At 41.0% G+C, this 20,857-nt stretch overlaps 1 protein-coding gene across 1 annotated transcript; it reads right to left on the reverse strand.

The window, feature by feature from the left end:
• Positions 1-11,407: 11,407 nt before the first annotated feature.
• On the reverse strand, positions 11,408-19,648 carry LOC119659821 (pyridoxine/pyridoxamine 5'-phosphate oxidase-like). Its single transcript, XM_038068105.1, has 5 exons — positions 19,489-19,648; positions 19,396-19,426; positions 19,179-19,335; positions 11,716-12,172; positions 11,408-11,649 (listed from the first exon to the last, which is right to left on the reverse strand). Exons 1-5 carry the CDS (start codon positions 19,534-19,536, stop codon positions 11,584-11,586), a joined length of 759 nt encoding a protein of 252 aa, XP_037924033.1. The 5' UTR covers positions 19,537-19,648; the 3' UTR covers positions 11,408-11,583.
• Between the last annotated feature and the right edge of the window lie 1,209 nt (positions 19,649-20,857).

A 20,857-nucleotide genomic window follows, 5' to 3' on the forward strand; every position in this document is an offset into this window, starting at 1 on the left:
TGACTCGGAGGCTCATACAGCTTGCAACAAAAATAATTAAACAGACGAAATTTATCATGGTAAAGTACAACGTGCACCAAGTTATCAAAAACATAGTAAGAACCAAACCGTTCTGTTTAACAGGCCACAGGTGGAAAATGAGAACTCAAGCAAACGCCGAAAGCTGACGTCTTAACAGTGTCACAGGCGATCCAAGTGACACCAAACCATAGTGCCATCGACCTGCCACCAAACAAACCAGTCTGGGAAAAGGATGGTGATCCTCTAATGAATCAACACGAGTCTAAGAGGATACAATTCGGAATACCGGAAGCTCGTGCTTCGGGTATAAAGGTTTTGTGTTCATCTTATGTAAGAAACTTCAACGCACATTTTTCTATCCGTATATAGCTACAAATCCAACATAGGTATTATTCTCACCCTGAACAAACAAATGCATGTATATAAATTGACCGTACCCACATTTCCGATTTACTTCGTGCGGAAAAGCATACATATGTACATATATAGTACGTATATTAAATACGGCTGGTTTAATGTACAAATATATCTATCTGAATTAGACGTCACTCGCAAAGTTTATTAGCACGCATGTACTATATACCTACATACACACATGCACGAAATTCCCAAAAATCGTAGAGTTTCACCCTCTATAACTTTGTTAATAATAACTCTTTCGTTAAACTTGGCCAAGTTGTCCATTATGTTATCCCATCTATGTCGAATTTTGTACTTCTGGGATGGACAGAAGGGGGTGGCCGGGTAAATTTCTAAAATTTAAAAATATACTGTTATTAACTTTATTTGTGCAGATATCGGAACCGGATGTATCTTGAGGCCTAAATTTCGTAGAGATGCGCTACTGTGATTTTTTTTCAGATTTTTCGGTTGGATAGATTCTGAGAACAAGACCTGTTACACTCTCACCCCCCTATGTTTCGCCCGATGTCAAATATGGAACCAGTTCCAAAAAGTACTAATTGAGCCCTTTCATTTGATACCCCAGATGGCCACATTTTATGAAAAAAAACTTTGCAGCCTCCATTCATATGTATGGGGAGCCCCCCTTAAACTTAACGCCAAATGGCGCCACTTGCTGCATGTAAAGAGAACAACAGATCACATGCTCTTACCAACTATCGTGACAATCGATCTAACTGTTTCGGAATAAATCGGGTGTGACAGACAGACAGACACCGACTCGATTCTAATAAAACACAAAACCTTAAAAAGGCAAACTAGCAATTCCAAAGAACGGAACTAGAAGAGTCGGAGGATGAATCATCAATCATCATCATGAATGCAGCAAGATATGTATCTTTTTTTTTCTTAAAACATTATACATTGGAACAATTTGAATCCGTTACGTCCCCTTAAATCTGCCTAAATGACAATCCCTTGAAAAATTCATTAATTTGCCGAGCATTCATCACGAATTCATAAATTCAATGGTACCAATGCGATGAATTGCATTCTATTGGAAGTGATTCTAAATTTGCCTCCGGAGCAAGAGAATTAATTGGTCCATTTGAAAGGATGAACCATGAATGCTTAAGGGGGTCATCCCGTGTGTCGGGTTGGAGAATTCGATTTTTTTTTTGCATGAATTGTATCTATATATAGTGGAGAATATGTGGGCAAAGGGATTTTCCGATATTCCGAATCGTTCAGAAATTACAGGGTTAAACAGATAAGGAGTTTGCAGCCGCGGCTAGAATACTCGATGAGAAAGAGCATTTTTTTTACCTGTTAGTTTTTTACCTGAGCCTTATAAATTCGAACACAGATATAAATATTAAAAGATGGAAAACCAATCAATCGTCTAAACTTATTTGCTGTTTGGAATAAAAAGGATAATCTAGTCTAGAGTGAGCACTGAAAGGCTTTCAAGCCATACTCAGTTATATTTTGTTGTAAGTATTGTGCTGTTTGTGTGTTCAGTGATTTTTTTAAATGGATCGCTTCAACGTTCAACGTCATGCTCGCACTAAAAAACGAGTATTTCATGGGAATCGATACTAATCAGAGAAGAAAAAGGAATTCGCATCAACATCAGCAAAGAAACTTTTAGCAAGCATGAACATGGATGTTCCAATTGCGACTAGTTTTGTATATTGGATTTTGCTGGAGTTTTCTCCGGTATTTCTGCAAATTTCTGCAAATAATTAAATATACGTAGTAGTAAAAAAGGAATGCGTAGGACATGTCGAGAAAAGAATGGGAACGCGGCTTAGAAATTCAAAGAAGAATCACAAAGGCATTGGTGGAAAAGGGGCTGGAAAACTTACTGATAAGGTTATTAACAACCTCACTACATTTTTTGGGCAAACTATTCGTCAATGAAGGCAAGACAAAGTATATGGTGGCAACGTCAGCACCGATGATGAACCAACCAACAACATCAAACCGCACTGGTCAAACGGGAAGAATAAAGATAGGAGAATACAACGTTGAGCCCGTTGATAATTTCTCCCATCTAGGGTCAGCCAACAGAGCCTATTTCAGCTTACAAAGACTGTTCCGCTCGAAACGTCTCACCATAGGGTCAAAGCTCTTACTGTACAAGACAATGATCTTGCCAGTCCTCATGTTAATCCGGCTCAATAGGTTACGGTGGGCGGGTCACTTAATCCGTATGGATGAGGATGATCCCACCCGGAAAGTCTATAAGGGCAATATCTATGGTAGAAAAAGAAGACGAGGCAGACCCTGCCTAAGATGGAGCGATGGTGTGGGCCATGATGCCAGACAGCTGTTAGGGATATCGAATTGGTGGACCTCGGCGCAAAACCGGGATGTCTGGAGTTCCTTATTAAGGCAGGCCTAGACCGGATACCGGTTGTTGCGCCGTTGATGATGATGATTCGTCAACACGCAAATTCGATAGAAGGAATAAGCAAAAAATTTGGGCAACTTTTTTCCATAAATGTTCTACAGACGAAAATTCTCAGCATCAAAATTGTCCAGGCGAGGACAGTTGGTGCAAATGGCGCAAAGCGGAAGCTAAAGGAGAACTGGATAGTTTCCACCACGAGAAGGTATCTTTGACTGAAGAAGTTCAAACCGCCATCAAACCAATCTAAGAAGATTTGTCACGAGATGATCTCTTGAACAGATGTTTAGGAGCAGAGACCCAGAATAACAATGAGTCGTTAAATGCATTGATATGGACTTTCGCTCCTAAACACCTTCATTCTGGGGCCAGGGTCGTAGAAACAGCCACTTTTCTGGCTGTAATTATTTCCAATGAAGGATTCAATAGCATTCTCAAAATCCTAATGACAATAGGATGTCAAGTTGGTCACATATGCCAGGTTTATGCCGACCGCCGTAATGAAGGGCGAATATGGCGGTCCGAACGACGATCGACTGACCTCGCTAAAAGAGCCAGAATTGAAACCACAGAGCAACAATCAGCCTTACAAGACTTTTTCGAAAAAACGGAGGGTGTTCTCTATGGATCAGGTATAGCTGATTAATGGTGAGTGAAAATTTTACTGTTGATAATCACATTTAAATTTTCAAATGCGTTTTTCTCGAAACTGCATCTTGAAAATCGGCTGCCACCATAGCTCAAAATCTATCCGACCAAATTCTTTGAAATTTTCACGACTTCTTTAATACATATTTCTACGGTCCGCAAACTAGGATAATTCCAATCGGACGGGTAGTTTTTTTTATTATTAAAAAAAGCCGTTAAAAACACCAAAATCCAAAAAATTAAGTTTAAAAGCCCACCAAAAATTTACCTTTCAATGTTTTCTAATTATCCTAGTTTGCGGACCGTGGAATATTGTCCACATTAAAATGCCGTTTAGTTTTTTTTCCTCAGATGAACACAACGCCCTCCAGCGTGGCAGCAGAAAAACACCTTTTTTTGGAGGTGGGTGCACAAATTGACACGCATTCCGAAAACTAGCTACGATATCAAGCTGAAACATATACTAGAGATATCAATAAACATATGGTGAAAAAATCACGTTTCTATCTTTATCCAATCCTTCAAAATAATATTTCAAAAAAAGGCATAAAAAACGGCCTTCACACGGGATGACCCCCTTAAGTTTTCATTTTGATTTTCAAGCAGTTGCGTGTGAATTGTAATGCACTGAATAGTAATTTTGCACGTTAGTAAATTTGTAATTGGTTGCATGTGGTTTAAAGTTAAAAATGATTTTGAATAGAACTCTTGAGTAGTTTTCGAAATGAAAATGCTGTTGTAATTAAATCAATGGAAAGTTAAGGTATGCACTTTTATGTGATCGACGATCTATTGTCACAGTCCCACTCGTTTGCTATTAAAAGGGATGTTTTTTATATCGCGGAAATCATACTGAATTCCATGATTCTATTATTAGCTAAGTATATTCCAAATCTTAAAAATCATTTAGATATTCATAACTTTCGTATTTAATTAATTATCAAATTATATTCATAGTGATTTAACCGCAGCTTTTTCCGACACTCTTCAAAGTAACATAATTTCCCTTTTTGTTAAACACAATTGTTTGTGGCGAAACAAGTTTTGAAAATATATTTAAACAAGTCGGAAGCGGAAGCTGGACGCTTCGGGTAAAAAGGCTTTGTGTTCATCTTATGTGAGAAATTTGCTATGCACTTTTCCATTCGTACAGAGCTAAAAATCCAAAATATTTCTTGATATATGTATGTGTCCCCAACTACGATAACTACAAAATCTTAGCGACCAACTGAACACTCGGGACCATGAACGAGATCTTTATTGATTTGACAAAAGCCTGTATGTTTCGGATATCAAACACTTCAGTTGTGCCAATGATAAAAGTGATACCTTGCTTGCCAACCGACGAACAACAACGGATAAATGAAGGGAATAATTCAAGCGGATTGCAAAGAAACAATTTACTCATCGACTGCTTCCGTGGACACTGCCTACATTTGAAACAACTGCACCTGTCTGCGCCACAGAATTTGAAGAAGCTGTTTATCGAATGAAACCAAGTTAAGCAACGGGCACGTGGCAATATCGCAACTAAACTCTAAAAAGCCGAGAGTAAAGGCACAACACTATAGCTCAGACTTGTGATCAAAGGTAGTATCGGTCCCAGGGCGAAACGTATATTGGTACCCACGATGGGGCATAAAATCTGGGAAACGGCCGCTGAACCAACACCAGCAGCTTTACTACCAAACCCTATCTCCACCTCCACGAGGTGGCCGCTGGGAGTTCTTTCTTAACGAAAAGCTGCAGACGGAGAAGGATTAAGGCGAGTATCCCATGCCTAAAAACGGGACAAATTGTACCAACTGGTCCTCCAATTTGGGGGTGGGTAGGGCTGACAACCCTACACGGAAAACAACTTGTTACGAAGCCACAACAGGAGTCTCGGACTGGACTGATAACAACGACAAACTCGGCAACGACAACGGAATGAAGCATTTTCTCATGGAACGTGCGTTCCCTGCTAAGCAGCTAGCCGATACCAGACCCTATATAGAACTGATGTAACAGCGTTACAAGAGATGCATTGGACAGGAACCGGCTTCCTGGAGAAGAGTCGCTCCACCATTGATTATATTGGCCATCCAATAAACCATGTGCGCCCCTGCAGAGGAGACTGCAGATTTGGAGAAGGATATCTTCTACGAGGCAGTAGAACGAACCCTCGAAACCTGTCCCAGATATGATATCAAAATGATTCTTGGGGATTTTAACAACACCTTTAAGAGGGAAATGGATGCCGCAATAACCGCAGTCAACAAAGATCCTGGAGATGAACCATCAACAAATGATCTTCACAATCACCTAAAGAACGCACAAGTTTTACCAACAAGTCAACAGGGTGAAGCCTTACACACCTCGATGCTCATCCTGTCGAGACAAAGAAGAAAATCTGATTTCCGACAGAATGGGCATATTGGAGTGATGGGTTGAGTACTTTGATAAACAACCAGAACATCGGCGAGTTCGAGGTCCCGCCAGCTGAAGAGGACGGACGAATACTGCCACTACCAAGTATAGAAGAAACAGTCCGTGCAATTCAAATCATAAGTTGCCAGGAGCCGATAGAATTACAGCCGAATTAGTTAAATATGGAGGCAATCAGCTACACCAAGTGGTTCATCAACTTGTGGTCAAGGTGTGAGGCAGTGAATCAATGCCTGACGATTGGCAAAGAGGCATTGTCTGTCCCATACATAAAAAGGGAGATATCACGCAGTGCAGCAATTATAGAGGTTACTGAGTACCACCTATAACATATTCTCCGCTATCTTACTAGGTCGGATAGTCCCATACGCCCAGAACATCATTGGCCCATACCAAATAGGCTTCACTCCAGGCAAATCAGCAGCAGATCAGATTTTTGCACCATCTTTCCATTGACTTTAAAGCCGCCTATGATAGCATAGCCAGGGTAAAACTGTACACGGCCATGAGAGAATTCGGTATCCCGACGAAATTGATAAGACTGACTAGGCTGACCCTGACCAATGTGCGAGGTTATATGAAAGCAGCAGGAGCACTCTCAAGACCATTCGACATCAACAACGATCTATGACAAGGGGATGCTCTATCATGTGTCTCTTTGGAAAAAGTGATCCGTGATTATGAGGTAAAGACGAGGGTCCACCCAACTACTGGCCTATGCTGACGATATTGACATTATGAGAAGAACAACCCGAGTTGTATAATCTACCTTCATCCAGATTGAGCAGGCGGCGCGAGATCTTGGGCTACACATTAATGAAGGCAAGACGAAGTACATGGTGGCAACGTTAGCACCAAAAACCACAGAACGAACGACATCAAACCGCACTGGTCAAACGGGAAGAATAAAGATAGGAGACTACAACTTTGAGACCGTTGATAATTTCTCTTATCTAGGGTCGAAAATCACAACCGATAACAGCTACGACGATGAAATCCGCGCGCGATTGTTTTCAGCCAACAGAGCCGATTTCAGTTTACAAAAACTGTTCCGCTCGAAACGTCTCACTATAGGGTCAAAACTCTTACTATACAAGACACTTGCCAGTCCTCATGTATTCCTCGGAGACTTAGGTTCGTACGAAGAAAAAAACTCTTGGCCGTGTTCGAGAGAAGAGTCTTCTGAAGAATTTCTGGCCCCTATCTATGGTAGAAAAAGAAGACGAGGCAGATCCTGCCTAAGATGGAGCGATGGCGTAGGTCAGGACGCCAGGCAGCTTTTAGGGATATCGTGGACCTCGGCGCAAAACCGGAATGTCTGAGGTTTCTTATTAAGGCAGGCCTAGACCGGATACCGGTTGTTGCGCCGTTGATAATAGTGATGAATAATTCAAGCGGATTCCAACGAATCAATTTACTCATCAACTGCTTTCGTGAACACTGCCTACATTTAAAGCAACTCCAGCTGTCTGTGCCACAGAATTTGAAGAAGCTGTTTATCGAATGAAACCAAGTAAAGCAACGGGCACGTGGCAATATCGCAACTGAACTGTGAAAAGCCAAGAGTTCGGGCACGGTACTATAGCTCCGGATGTCCAGATAGCTGAGTGGTTAAAGCACAAGGCGATCGTACGAAAGGTTGCGGTTCAAATATCACTGGTGGCAGTGGAATTTGTATCGTGATTTGACGTCGGATACCAGTCCACTCAGCTGTGAATGAGTACCTGAGTCAAATCAGGGTAATAATCTCGGGCGAGTGCAATGCTGACCACATTGCCTCCTACAATGTACTGTAGTGTACCGTTACGGTCTTGAATGAAGTGCTCTAACACACTTCAAGGCCCTGATCCAATATAGATTGTTGCGTCAGCGATTATTATTACTATATCTTGGGCTTTTTCAGTCAAGCTATTGGGGAGGGTAGGAAACCAAACAAGTCGAAAAAGCAGCGATGTTTCCAATATAAAAGGTTTTGTGTTTCTCTTATACAAGAAACTTTCAATCCACATATGAATATATATGTACATATTGACGCCATAAATAATATACTTATCCTAAATAAACCAACGTTAGCCATTACCGCTTATTGGCGGATACATTTATACATATACCGGATTATCCACTTTCAGCTTAAGGATTCGTTTTTCCCATAGGACACACAATAACATTTAAATTTCCACCTCTGGACTTTTTGAAGGCTTGATTCTTTTAAAATAATTTTCGATGACTTTTATGCACATTTTTGACTCTATCTCAGCCATAAATTTGGCGAATATTGCTCTAAACTTTGAGGATTATCTGTATAATGACGTCTCTTCATGTAACCTCAAAGAAAGAAGTCTGAAGATAACAAACCGTATGAGTTCGGTAACCAATTGATGTCGCTGAAATAACACGTCCTGGAAATTTATCACGAAACGACCTGAATGTGGGGGTCATTGAGTGACATGCCGACTCGTCTTGCTGAAACCACATACTCTTCAGGTCAATATGTCCAATTCCTGGCAATAAAAAAAATCACTTATCATGGTTTGATAGCGGTAGCCATTGACAGTAAGTGTGTCACCGACTTCATTTTGCAAATGCCTACTGAGAACATTCAGTACATATTCAGATGAATTGATTGGGCACTAGACATATACCACGCAGTCATATATGATTCGACAGCTTCAGTAAGCAGGCTATGTAGAGCGCATAAGCGACAAAAAATAAGGTAAACCTCGAAACAGACGGGAAGACTCAGTGGACAACGCATATTACACGCTGCTTGAGTTCCGAAAATGGGCAACGGGAATCGCACGACCGAAAAAATGAAAACGAAGATTTCGATAGTCCAAGAACCAACATCCAATTGTAGCACAATAGAAGAAGGAGAGGATATCTTTAGGGCAATAAATTAACTGGAAACAGCATAGCAACTAATCGTTATGATGCCCTGTATCCTCCTGCATGCCAAATTTCGTCTATAAGGGAACACTCCCTCCCTTTTTACATGTGAGTGGAGACCCTCCTTAAACTTAATATAAAACCATGCCACTCACTGCATGCAAAAGGATTCGCAGGCCTGGGGCCGTGGGGAGAAAATTCCCGCACGAGGTGAAAATACTACGGGTCTGGAGTGGAAATTATTCGGATCCCCCTACTATGCCTTACAGGGATTTTACAGTCTAAATGGCTGTACATTCCAGAAGCGCCCCCGGAGATAAATGAGGAAAGGGCGGGAACTTTACAGCCTTGCAGATTACTCGCTGAAAAAGCAATCACGGAGAACCGACAGAAGTCATCTAAGTCGATCACTGGATTGGACTCTCGTAATAGACAGTGCGGCCTCGAAACCGCTAATCGTGGATTGCACCAGAGATTAGTATAGCGTTTCCCACAATACGCGCACGTGACTGTGCAACGGATTGGAGATCAATACCAGTTTGTTACTCGTAACGACACGATCCCGGCCGTCATCAGGAGGCAGAAGCGGCACCATTAACAACACCACGCCGCACTTCAGGTAACAGTTTCAGTATTCTTCGAAACACTCTTTTTCATCATTCGGCTGAAATTCCCACTGAGATTCGGGACGAAATCCAAAGAGCTTTACAGAATTTTCGGAAATAGATCCTTTCCATAGACCAGGCATTCCCAAGCTCTACGCATCTGTAAGAATTTTATCTCAAATCAGTGATGAGATTGCGTCTCGGCTGTGTACTGATATGTCACTGCTACAGCTACAATCCAGTTGAAAAAAGTTGGAAAATTTTTCTAGAACATCGACGGGCTCACTACGGCATGAAATCGCTGATTCAAACCACTACTGGCAATGCCTCAGCATATTGAGTGGATTACCGCTGAAAGCACCGGCAATGCCACTGTACCGGGCATGGATTTTACGGATGTTACCGAAGAGGAGGTTCGACGAGCCATTAACAGCTCAAAGAACTGGGGGGTCCTAAATCGGATACGGAATTTCTAGTATAAAAACCGACCATGTAGGTTGACACAACATAAACCAGGTCGTTAGTCAGCCAAAGGAATTTCCACCTTTGCTCATTGCGGGAGTTATCTACCTCGTCCCCAAAAAGGATACAGTGCAGAGTCCTACGGATTAGATAGACCCATTACTTGCTTACCAACCCTTTACGAATTCATAACGCTCATTATTAGTGGAAGAGTCAATGCGCCCATCGAGACGAACAACATTCTGTCCGAGGAGCAGAAGGGCTACCAAGTTGGATCAAGGGTTTACAAAGAGCAACTCATTATGAACTCGATAGTTGTAGGACAGGCAACTAGAGGACAAAGAAAACACTTTAGTTGTTACATCGATTGCGACAAGGCTTTTGACAGCATCTTCCACATTTGTATCGCATTGATTTGGAGCCGGTAATTTTGGCGACCGTCATGGAAGGGTAGCATAACAGACAGAACCCCCACTCATGGCTGTTGGATGACGCTAGAGGGTATGATTTTACAACTAAATATTCACTTAGATGGCATCAAGTCAGTGGGGAATGAATTTGATTTGGATGAGTGTGGAAACCAAACCATACGCAAAAGTTATCATGAGCCGCATGCTAGGCCTAGAACTGGTGACCTTCACACACTGGTGACCGATACAGACCTCCCTCCACTAGAGGTACTTAGTAATTTTGCAAAGAACTCACGCTCGTGGAGGTCATTTGAAGAATGCTCTGCTGTCTGAATTCCTGGTACTAAAATCGTATCTCTCGGGGAAAAATAAAATAAGCTGACTGTGTTCGCCATTCCTTCACTGGCATATGCATTCGGGATATTGCCGTGGTCGAAAACGCCCAACGACGAATAAGGGCCTATCTAAATTCCGAATATATCACCCGAATTCTACCCTGCAGAGGACAAACCTGCCCCATGGCATTGGAGATAGGGGTTTGATTAACCCAGCGGGACAACATCACCGAACGGTACAAAAGGAAATAGGGCTTGAAAACTAAAAAATAGCATTCGAAAAAGGTGTTATGGGATTCTAGTTGCAACTGGATAATCGCGATTTATGGATTAGAGCAGCGTGGGGCGCTATAGCTCTAGGCAGGTGCGATGGTAAACATGAGATCAAGGGCGAACAGCTACATAGCTTGGACTCGGCTTCTATTGCAGCGTGGACGCTGTAGCACTGGCCTGGCCCGTGGAGAAGCTGGAGAAGCTAAGAAGCTATCCTCCTTGTTCCTATCCTGAAGAACTATTCTCCTTTTGAGTAGCAAGGAAACTGCTGTGGCTCTGTTGGATCTAGAATAATTTTTAATTGCAAATTCTCGGCCTTATATACAATTTAAATTTTTTATCTGCCTAAATTTTTATTCGTTATTTACAAACTATTGGGTTGACGTCATAATTTACAAGTGCACGGATCATTGTGCATTGCTATAGTACATTTTACTGTGAATTCATATTTTCATAAGTTTGTTGTTTGTAGATTATTATATTAAGTAGGAAAGCAAGGAAGGAAAAAAGTGAAAGAACAATTGCCACGTGATAATATTCGAATAGAATGAATTTATTGGTATCTTGAAAACAAAGATCAAAATAAACAGAATTCAATAAACAAATCCGTCGACTCCTGGAATACACGAAACATACTTAGCCTATGGAAGCACATTTTTACAGGACAAATGCTGATCACTTTTGCATAACCCATGAAGCGACTACGGAGCCAGCCGTTCAAACACCCAACCATTTTCACCCTTGTGGACAAGAACACCATCAACTTCCTAGAAGGCAAATTCAATGAACTAATAATCTTTAACATTTCTACCGTATCTGTTATTGTAACTCACCTTTTCAGCATCTTCTCCACAAATGAATCTTATACGGTCATGCAATCTGTTTGACTGGCCTTGCCAGAACTCAATTGCATGAGGACGAATCAAATATCCACCCCAATTCGGTGTTGGAACCTCTTCGCCATCCTTCAACTGTGCCTTCACTTCTGCCTCCCAATTTTTGAGTGTTGCTCTGTCTGGGATTCGTTGACTCTGTGGACTAGCTTTAGCACTGATTTGGCTATCACGTGGCCTCTCATGAAAATACTTTATGGACTCTTCTTTTGGAACTTTTTCAGCTTTACCTTCTATACGTACGGATCGGTGCAACGGTTGCCAATAGACAGTCATCGCCACGTTTGGATTGTTTTCTATGTCTTTTGCTTTACGGCTTTCATAGTTGGTGAAAAATGTAAAACCATTTGTTGAGTAGTCTTTGAGTAGAACGAAACGGTTGGAGGGACAGCCTTGTCTAGAAAAGGGATCAATTTATTATCATGTTAGCAACGAGCCAATTTGCTTGTAATTCTACCTTTCATTTGCCTTATTATATTCTATAAATGTTCTGTAAGCGAAAACGGCGCGAAATACCTAAATACAAATTCAAAAGAATGGATCCAACCTCAATTTCTTCATTTTCGTGTAGTTTCGAAACAAAGGAGCTTGTAAAAATTTTAAGAAACTGCTGACAAAACAAGTGAGCGAAATCTGCCGTCTTCTTTTCCTTTTTTAGCCTTTCACCCGTTCAGTAGCGAGGTCGACTCATCTAGATCGGATTCGCCACTTTTCTCGATCACAAGCTTGATCTGTTCCGTTTCAAACTACCAGCAAGTTGGTTGAAAACAAATTAACCATGTTTTCATTGCAAAACCAATTCTGTAAATCATCTTCTAAAAGTCACGTAACTCTCCACAAGAATCGCAACTACAAATGTCTTTCTAATGTCAAACTAAATATAAAGATCTGCGGAAAATTCAAATATTTTTACCTAATTTCGACAAAATCCTTCGGATGTAGCGTGCAGTGGTGTCAGACTACCTGAATCCGGATGTTGACAGTCATAGCAACATTATATACGAAGAACATTCGGAAATCGGGTCATTTTCAACGCACAGGCAAACCGAACTTCAGAAGGAATTTTGCTATGTGAATTTGGAACTAGGGTAGAGTGGGAAGCCAGCGACGTGTTGCAAGCTTACGACACAGTGTTCTTCACCAACGAGTCAAGCAGGGTCTGTCAAGTCAGTGCTGGGGTTCTCTCGTATACCTACAGTGTAGCTGCGTCGTACGGTCTTCCAAAATTCGCCAGTATATTCGAAGCGGAGGTATTGACGATACTGTTCACCTGTCGATGACTGGGGCATGAGCCTCTACCGTCACATTCATTCAATAAGTCATTTTGATCGAAAAGCGAACGACCAGAGAGGTGTGCTGGACATACTGGTCGGTGCGCTCGAACTGGAACTCCTCTTGACAGTTTCTCGATGAATTGGCGACTGCCAACAGTGGAATCTACTCGCACTACTTAACAACTGCTGACTTCAGATGATGAAGGCTAATCACCTGCGCCAAGTCGAGGAGAATTTGGCCCTCCTACAACAAGATTGATCGCGAGAGTTCTGGGCCTAACGTGTAAAAATGTGTACAGGATTAGGGCGGTCTGCATGGGGCACTAGCCTATATAGAACCATCCCATCAGACTCGGCATACTCTACAATTCGCATTGCCGAAATTGTGCAAAGAGGGTAGAAACCCTCAAGTACTTCCCTTGCGATTGCCTAGATCTGGCTAGAAGCGAGCTGCGGATACTAGGCAAACCTTTTTTAGGGATCTCAAAGAAATTTCTAATTGCAATTTGTGGCATTAAAACGACATACGACAATGATAATTGGGTTTCTCAGAACAGCAGCTAATACCTACCCATCTTTCCATACAAGATTCACCTCCCTCAAGAAGCAAATTTTCTCAGTGAATCCCTCCTACAAGCTTTTACTCCACCTAAACATGAATAAATCATTATATTCAAAATTAAAGGAACCTTTCAAATCATCTTCTGGCAAAACTACCTCATTGGCCCTCTTCTCAATTATAATTATTAAAAAAAATGCTTCACACCTGAACTTAGCTTATTTATCAAAACACGACCGAACTTGAGGAAAATTCTTTCATAATCAACCCAAACTCTCATTCCTATCAAAATATTTCAACATTAAGGTTTAATTATTAATAATGAATTAGGTTAGTCTAAATTGGAAATATTGATAATTAGAAAGGGCATGTCAAATATGATACTTGATCACAGTTGGCGTAAGACTCGCAAAAATTTCAAAATATTTCTGGTAGGAGTATTCGGTTGAGTAGAAAATATAACTATTCTCTCAAAGTCAAACAGTTCTTGTAATTCACCTAGGGCAGCAGATGACCTAACAGAAAATCAAAAGAAATCCGCATATTCTGCAACGCTATTTGCACTCTGCAAGCAAGAAACAGCCCACGCTATTTGATAATAGCAATGAGCATAACCAGCAAAAAAAGATTTCCAAAGACGAAAAAAAATTCGGAGGCCCAGTGGTTAGAGCGCTAGACTGCCGTAGCGGAAGGTCCCAGATCAAATCTCACTGGTAGGAGAAGTACCCGTATCGTGAATGGATGTCGAATACCAGGTGACTCAGTTGTGAATGCGTCTGAGTCAAATCGGGGTAATAGTCACGGGCGACCATAATGCTGACCACATTGCCTCCTACAGTGTACCGTAGTCCTGTAGTGTATCCTTGCGGTCTTGAATGAAGTGCTCTAACATGCTTTAAGGCCCTGATCCAATTGAATTGTCGCGACAACGATTATTATTATCAAAAGACGAAGAAACGACGTGAAGGGAGCCGGCCCACTATAGCCACAGAAATTTCAAAACGGTTTAAACGAGGTTGTGTCGGACTCAACTAAAAGATAAACATCGATAATGTTGAATCTTTGGAGACGTTAGCCACCGGAGTTGTCCCCGAAAAACTATAAGCCAGTTATTATCCTAATCCTTTTTACGGTGATCCGTTTTGACACAACCAGACAGTGATTCGATAAGAAATTCAAGCCGAGTAAGGTGCAAAAATCCTTCCAAAGAAATAGGTAGACTAAGGATTTGATTCACCTTCACGCAAAACCCTCCTGATTATAGAATGGCGGGTGCTAGAAAAAATTTCACTCTCAGACCACCGTTCAAGCGAACTGAGTATTATAAAAAAAACGGAATACTAGAAAATGGATTAAACAAAGTTCAACGAATTTTTGGCACAATTGTAAACTCTGAATCATACACTTTTAGTATGCTTTAAAGGGGCTTGTCCTATTTACCGAGGCAAAAGCTGTAAACCGATTCAACACTGCAATATCTTAGGAAATTAACCAGACGACTTCTGAGTTGTGCTTGTGAAAGCAATGACAATGAAGACTGGTTAAACTTCAGAAACTCACCGTGTGAATATAAAAGGCTTGTAAAACGTTTGAAGCGAGACTCCTTCAGAACATACTGTGAGGAACTGTAAGGTAAAATGGAGACTTCAAGACTGTACAGAGTCCTTAAAAGGGATGACTCGGCCAAATCGAACTCTCTTAGAAAACAAGATGAAACTTTCACTTGAGTTTGTGTTGACTCTGTACAAACTCTCTTCGAAGTGTACCATCCGGGAGGACAGGTGATAGAAGTGGGAGGCAGAGAGTGGGTGGTGTCTGCAAGCCGATCAAGGGAAATTAGAACGTTGTGAGAGCGGTGGTTACCAATGAAAAAGCAAAAGCTGCTATACTGTCCTTCAAACACTTCAAAGCACATGGCGACTTCTAAGAAATATTTTTCTAGTATACCTTGGTCTGGGCTACGTGCCTACCTTTTGGTAGGATATTGGTCTTCACCCCGAAACCCTGCAAAGATGGTTAATAAAATTAAGGGGGGTTTAATCAATTTTCCAAAAACCTTGTAATATACTATTCCAGTAGAGATAGATGGAAGTTAATCCGTTTGTTTTTAGACCTGTCAGAGCTTTTCTGATTATCAACTTTTAAAGGACATTAATATAATTTACATATTTGTCCTCTATTTGTCTTTGGAGACCGAGCATAGTTAACATTATTTGAGTAGATATCAATAAGCAGATTATTTTGAAGCACAGCATATAGTCGCAGCTTCAGGTTTTTTTTGAGATTTTTCGATTGGGTAGTTTCTTAGAATGGGTCCGTGAAAGAAATACCCACTTTATAGCGCCCCCACTCCAAATCTTTACAGCAAATGTCGAAATATGACCCACTTGGGAAAGTACTAATCGAGACCTTTTATGTGACTACATTCAGTAAAAAAAATCCTACTCCCCTTTTGGCTGTGCATGTATAAAGATATAACTCACTGCATGCGTGGGTGTTAACACTTCCCACTTTTCCACTAAATTTCGTGTCAATCAGTATAACCATTTCTAAAATAAGTGCACAAACAATGAACAATGACAATGAACCGATTTCAATAAAATTTTATTATACACAAAACCTTAAGAAAGAAGTTCCGCGCACAGTTGCCAGCCAGCAAAATCTATTTTAACTTCCAACAATGACTCAATTTTTTTTATACAAAACCTTAAAAACTGGACTAAAGTTCTGACTGTACAAGACAATGATCTTGCCAGTTCTGATGTGTTGCTCACTGACTTGTTTCGTAATAAAAACTTATCCGGGTTTGAGAGACTCCTCTAAAGAATTTTTGGTGCCCTATGGGAAAAGGGACAATTCCCTAGCCCACATAACGCCGTCATTTATGTGCGATATCACGATTGTCTGATTGTAGATAAAGTGTGGATTATTAGGCTACGATGGACGGATCACCTAATCTAAATAGGTGAGGATCATCCCGCCGCGAAGGTCTATAGGGGCAATATCTATGGTCGAAAATGAAGGTGTCACAGACCCTACCTGAAATAGAGCAATGGCGTAGACCGGCACACCCCAGAAGACTTTTATATCGAACTGGTGGGTCTCGAGGCAAAACCGAGATATCTGTAATTTCTTACAAGGCAAGGCTAGACCGGATACTGGTTCTTACGCCGTTGATGATGACGATGAAGAGATTCAGATTAGTCAGGAAGCCATTTGACATGGGGCTACTCAGCCGACCCAACGAGATATTGTTGGTATCAATTTAGCGCTATAGGATAACAGCTAATGAGGAATTAATATCAGAAAGCTAGGTCTTGTACCCGTTTGTGATTTTATATGGGGAAATTGGAAAAGACTACACGAATAACCATTTATCTTATTTCGAACTTCGTACGATTCACACCTTTCTAACAGCGTTTAAAGTAAAACTAATAATAATAGTTGTGAGTTGGCAAGACGGATCACTCCGCGTATATTATTGATGTTGCTGTCTCCCATAATAGCAACATTGAGCGAAAATATGTGGAGAAGATGAACTATGAGCCATTGGCTCGGAAAATCAAAGAAATTTGGCGTCTCGAGCGGGTGCTTGTAGTTCTCATAATATCGTCAGCTACAGGTATTGTACCTAAATACCTCACGGTTTCCTTTAATGTCCTGGAAATTTCGTACAGTCTAGTTCAAACCATGCAGAAGTACACCATTCCGCAAACGTGCTCGATGTTGCGGGGAGTTCTCGACGGATTCCCCCATTGGCCTACCACCGGCCACTAACCCCAGCGCCCTTTTAATTTTTAAGTAGGTAGGATCGTCCGAGCCTAAATGCTTGGCACTTAGTGCTAGTATTAGGTAAAATCCAGCATCGCCCTAGATTGGGATAACTCGGAAACAATAATCGTTGGCGCAGCAACACATATTGATCAGGGACTTGAAGTGTGTTAGAACCCTTCATTCAAGACCGTAACACTACACTACAGTACACTGTAGAAGGCAATGTGGTCAGCATTGCGCTGACTCGAGATTATTACCCTGATTTGACTCAGGTACGCATTCACAGCTGAGTCGACTGGTATCCAACGTCAAATCATGATACAAATCCCACTGCCACCAGTGAGATTTGAACCGCACTTAAGCCACTCGGACATAAAGTAAAACTATTAAAAGAAAAAGGGGAGCCATTATAATTTCAGATAATTAAATATTAGTTATTAGGTTAATTAGTTTAATAGGATAAGATATATACGGCTATAGAGTTAACCTAAACAAATTAGTACAAAAGCAGCACTGAAGATGGACCATTGTTCGCGAAGCAAGTGTCTGCATTTTTCAAAAACCACAATAAATCTATAGTAAAACCGAAAACTTTTTCTTTTAATAGTTATCCTTAAAACGAACTATGCAACTATACGAACAAAGGAAAAAAGGGAACTACTTATACAAAAGCGTTTAAAATTGTCTAAAGCATTTTCTGCAGTCTCCCATTTGAGAGGAAGAGGCAAGATCATTTTCGTATCATATATTGGGACACGTCATAGAACCATAGAACAGTTGCAACATTCCCACAACATTTCGCGTTAATTCTTTTTAAGGAAAGTCCGCATGACTGACGAACAGACGGCCACTTGAGTAAATACCCAAAGTAGATAATTATTCGTCTTTCATCCCGTCGATTGCAAAGTGTTTGTATCGCTCGTTCTGTTAATCTATTTTCCTTTTTGCAGACTTAATATTTTGGCATCCTTCTGATGGAACGAAACTGAAAAAGTACAGGAGGTACTATCACCACTAACAAAATGTCACTGTTAACTCATATTTATCCAACGTAATCCAAATATACAACGCAGTAGTAATCTGAACCCACAGAAATTATTTCTTTTTGCTCCTAGCATTTCTTTCACTGCCCACATCCTCAAATAGAACTCCAGGACGCCCAAAATTTTCCGCAAAGGATACTATTTGAAGTGTTCCCTATCACCTCTTTTGTATTCCTTATCACCCATTCTATCAACCCTGCCATATACGTACTTATCAGAACGAATGACTAAATTCCTTGAGAAGTACCGTAGCTTGATGGCCCCCTCACCACAACCACTTCCCACAAGGACTCCTACGCCTACAGAATACGAACCTTTAGAATTCTTCAAACTGGACTTTTTCCTCCTCCCCACAACACTCGAAGTGCATTTCAAGGTCGACGGAATTTCCCCGGCCCTCTAAGTGAACAAAAGGCATTTTTATTTACTCTTTTCAAGAGCAGAAATCTTGTCACTAATAGCAAGGTCTAAACAGTAGACAGGTCATCCTTTATCTCTACTCATAAAGTCCCCGTAAGTTAAGAACAAAATTTGAAACGCCAAGAGCAATCCTCAGACCTGACAATAGCACAATTAATCAATTCAGAGGCTATCCATCTATTGAATTGCAAAGTAAAGCTCAAACATTAAAGCCTAATAGACTTTCCAGTGCATTAGAACTGAATGCTTTACGTAATTTCGCGACTAGTTGATTCGCAAGATAAGCTTCTAATCAATATGAAAACCCCAGAGAACCACATACACCCTACTTACTTATCAACCGTAGCTAGAGCGGCCGCATTAGGCTCCTTGATATTCGGATGCTCAATTGCCATGTCCATCCATTGTTTGAAGATAGCGTAGGGATCTTTAACTGCGATGTCACTCTCCAAGAAAACATTGTGACTATCATTATACTTCGCACGAATGGCTAAAAACAAGACACATTGCTAAGTCAGTTAGCATTCACTATATTCCACTAGATACTCACCGCTCAGTTTAGTGGCCATGTTGCAAATTTGCTGCAATAGGGGGAATGTATCAAAATTGTGCTGGAATTTCAATTACACACGAGTGTACTAACTGTTTGACCGAGATTCGCAAATGATCTAGTGAGGTATCTCAAGGCCATGATAAGGCAAATCAAAGACACATCTGACACTGGACAGCTGATGCGCGCGATTGTAAGTTTTTCACGCCTCCACTTATGAGAATGAAAGGCAATTTTTGCGTCTAGTAGCCAAGATAACCACCAGAAAGACTATCCCCAAGAAACCGTTAAGCTTTCTGACTGAGTGGAAAGACTGAAGCTCCTATATTTAGAGCACTTTCTAGACTATGCTTTAAGCGCCTTATATTTCTCTCCACAGTACAGCTTTTCCAGTTGTGTATCTCTCTTTCAGTCAGAGCAGTGGTGCGCTTCCAACGCGTGTTGCATTGAGTAAGATTACTTAGAAAGGAAAAATCTAATCCTAATGCTAAGTCAGGTGTATCTATGGATCGTAACGTGTTTGTTTCTAATGCGAAAAGAAGATCCAGTCACACGTCAATTTCAAATTAACAAGACTAAAATTAGGCACTAAAATGCGAACGTCATTAGTCAGGATGAACTAGAACAGCACTTCCTTGTGGTTACGTCCAAGCGGACAAGAGACTTTCGGGACCCATGCGTGAATTTGGGTTTCAACTCGGCTGCCGTACTCCTTAGTTTTCCTAAGTTAGTGCATCCACTAGTATGAAAGCTAAGTCATGCACTCAGTATAGACTGGTACCATTGCTGCTTGTCAAAGTGTGGCTCTGATTGTGGTCACAAAATCAATCCGACGGTTAGGCCTAAACGACGGGTACTCACGTTAAACAACCATGGCTTAATTGTCCTTATATAGATGTTCTAGAAAGCGAACCGGAAGCTTAGAAGACCAAGCATCACATCGACTTAACCACTAAAAGTTTCAACAACACCCTATATCTAGATGCATGACTATCGATAAAGTCAAATTAAGGGGTGGACGGTTTTTAAACCCGACCGTTCTAAATGAACGATGGCCAGAAACCATCATTAGTGGACGGAATCGGAAAGAGCTATCCCCAAAGACCTAAAAACTTAGGAAAATTGTCCATAAAGATTGGCCCGCAAGTACTGAATCCCGACTAAAGTGTTCTTTTGGACACTTCAGTACCTCACGTGTTATTTTACAAAAGCAATCGCATCAAAACCTGAAAAACAAAGGGAATATCGTACAAATCTATCGCAAAAAAAAGCTTAATTGAAAAATAAAACAATTCGGTAAACCGGAAGATTTACTCAATTTGCAGCCCTTGAATTTGTTTATTCAGAGCGCTGCAATGAGATCAGCTCATAAGATAATTCGATTAGATCTATGGCGAAATAATGGACGTGGGCAACAAAAAACAAGTCGGAATACCGAAAGCTCGTGCTTCGGGTATAAAGG

This window comes from Hermetia illucens, chromosome 6 (genome assembly GCF_905115235.1).
Source record: "Hermetia illucens chromosome 6, iHerIll2.2.curated.20191125, whole genome shotgun sequence".
Classification (NCBI taxonomy): Eukaryota; Metazoa; Arthropoda; class Insecta; order Diptera; family Stratiomyidae; genus Hermetia; species Hermetia illucens.

Excerpts from the sequence above, each read along its gene's own strand:
- LOC119659821 (XM_038068105.1), bottom strand. The coding sequence starts at position 19,536 with ATGGCCTTGAGATACCTCACTAGATCATTTGCGAATCTCGGTCAAACA. Across the intron at positions 19,336-19,395 it reads CATGGCCACTAAACTGAGCG|CCATTCGTGCGAAGTATAAT; the intron begins GTGAGTATCTAG and ends TCTTGTTTTTAG. Across the intron at positions 11,650-11,715 it reads GTGGAGAAGATGCTGAAAAG|GAAGTTGATGGTGTTCTTGT; the intron begins GTGAGTTACAAT and ends TTTGCCTTCTAG.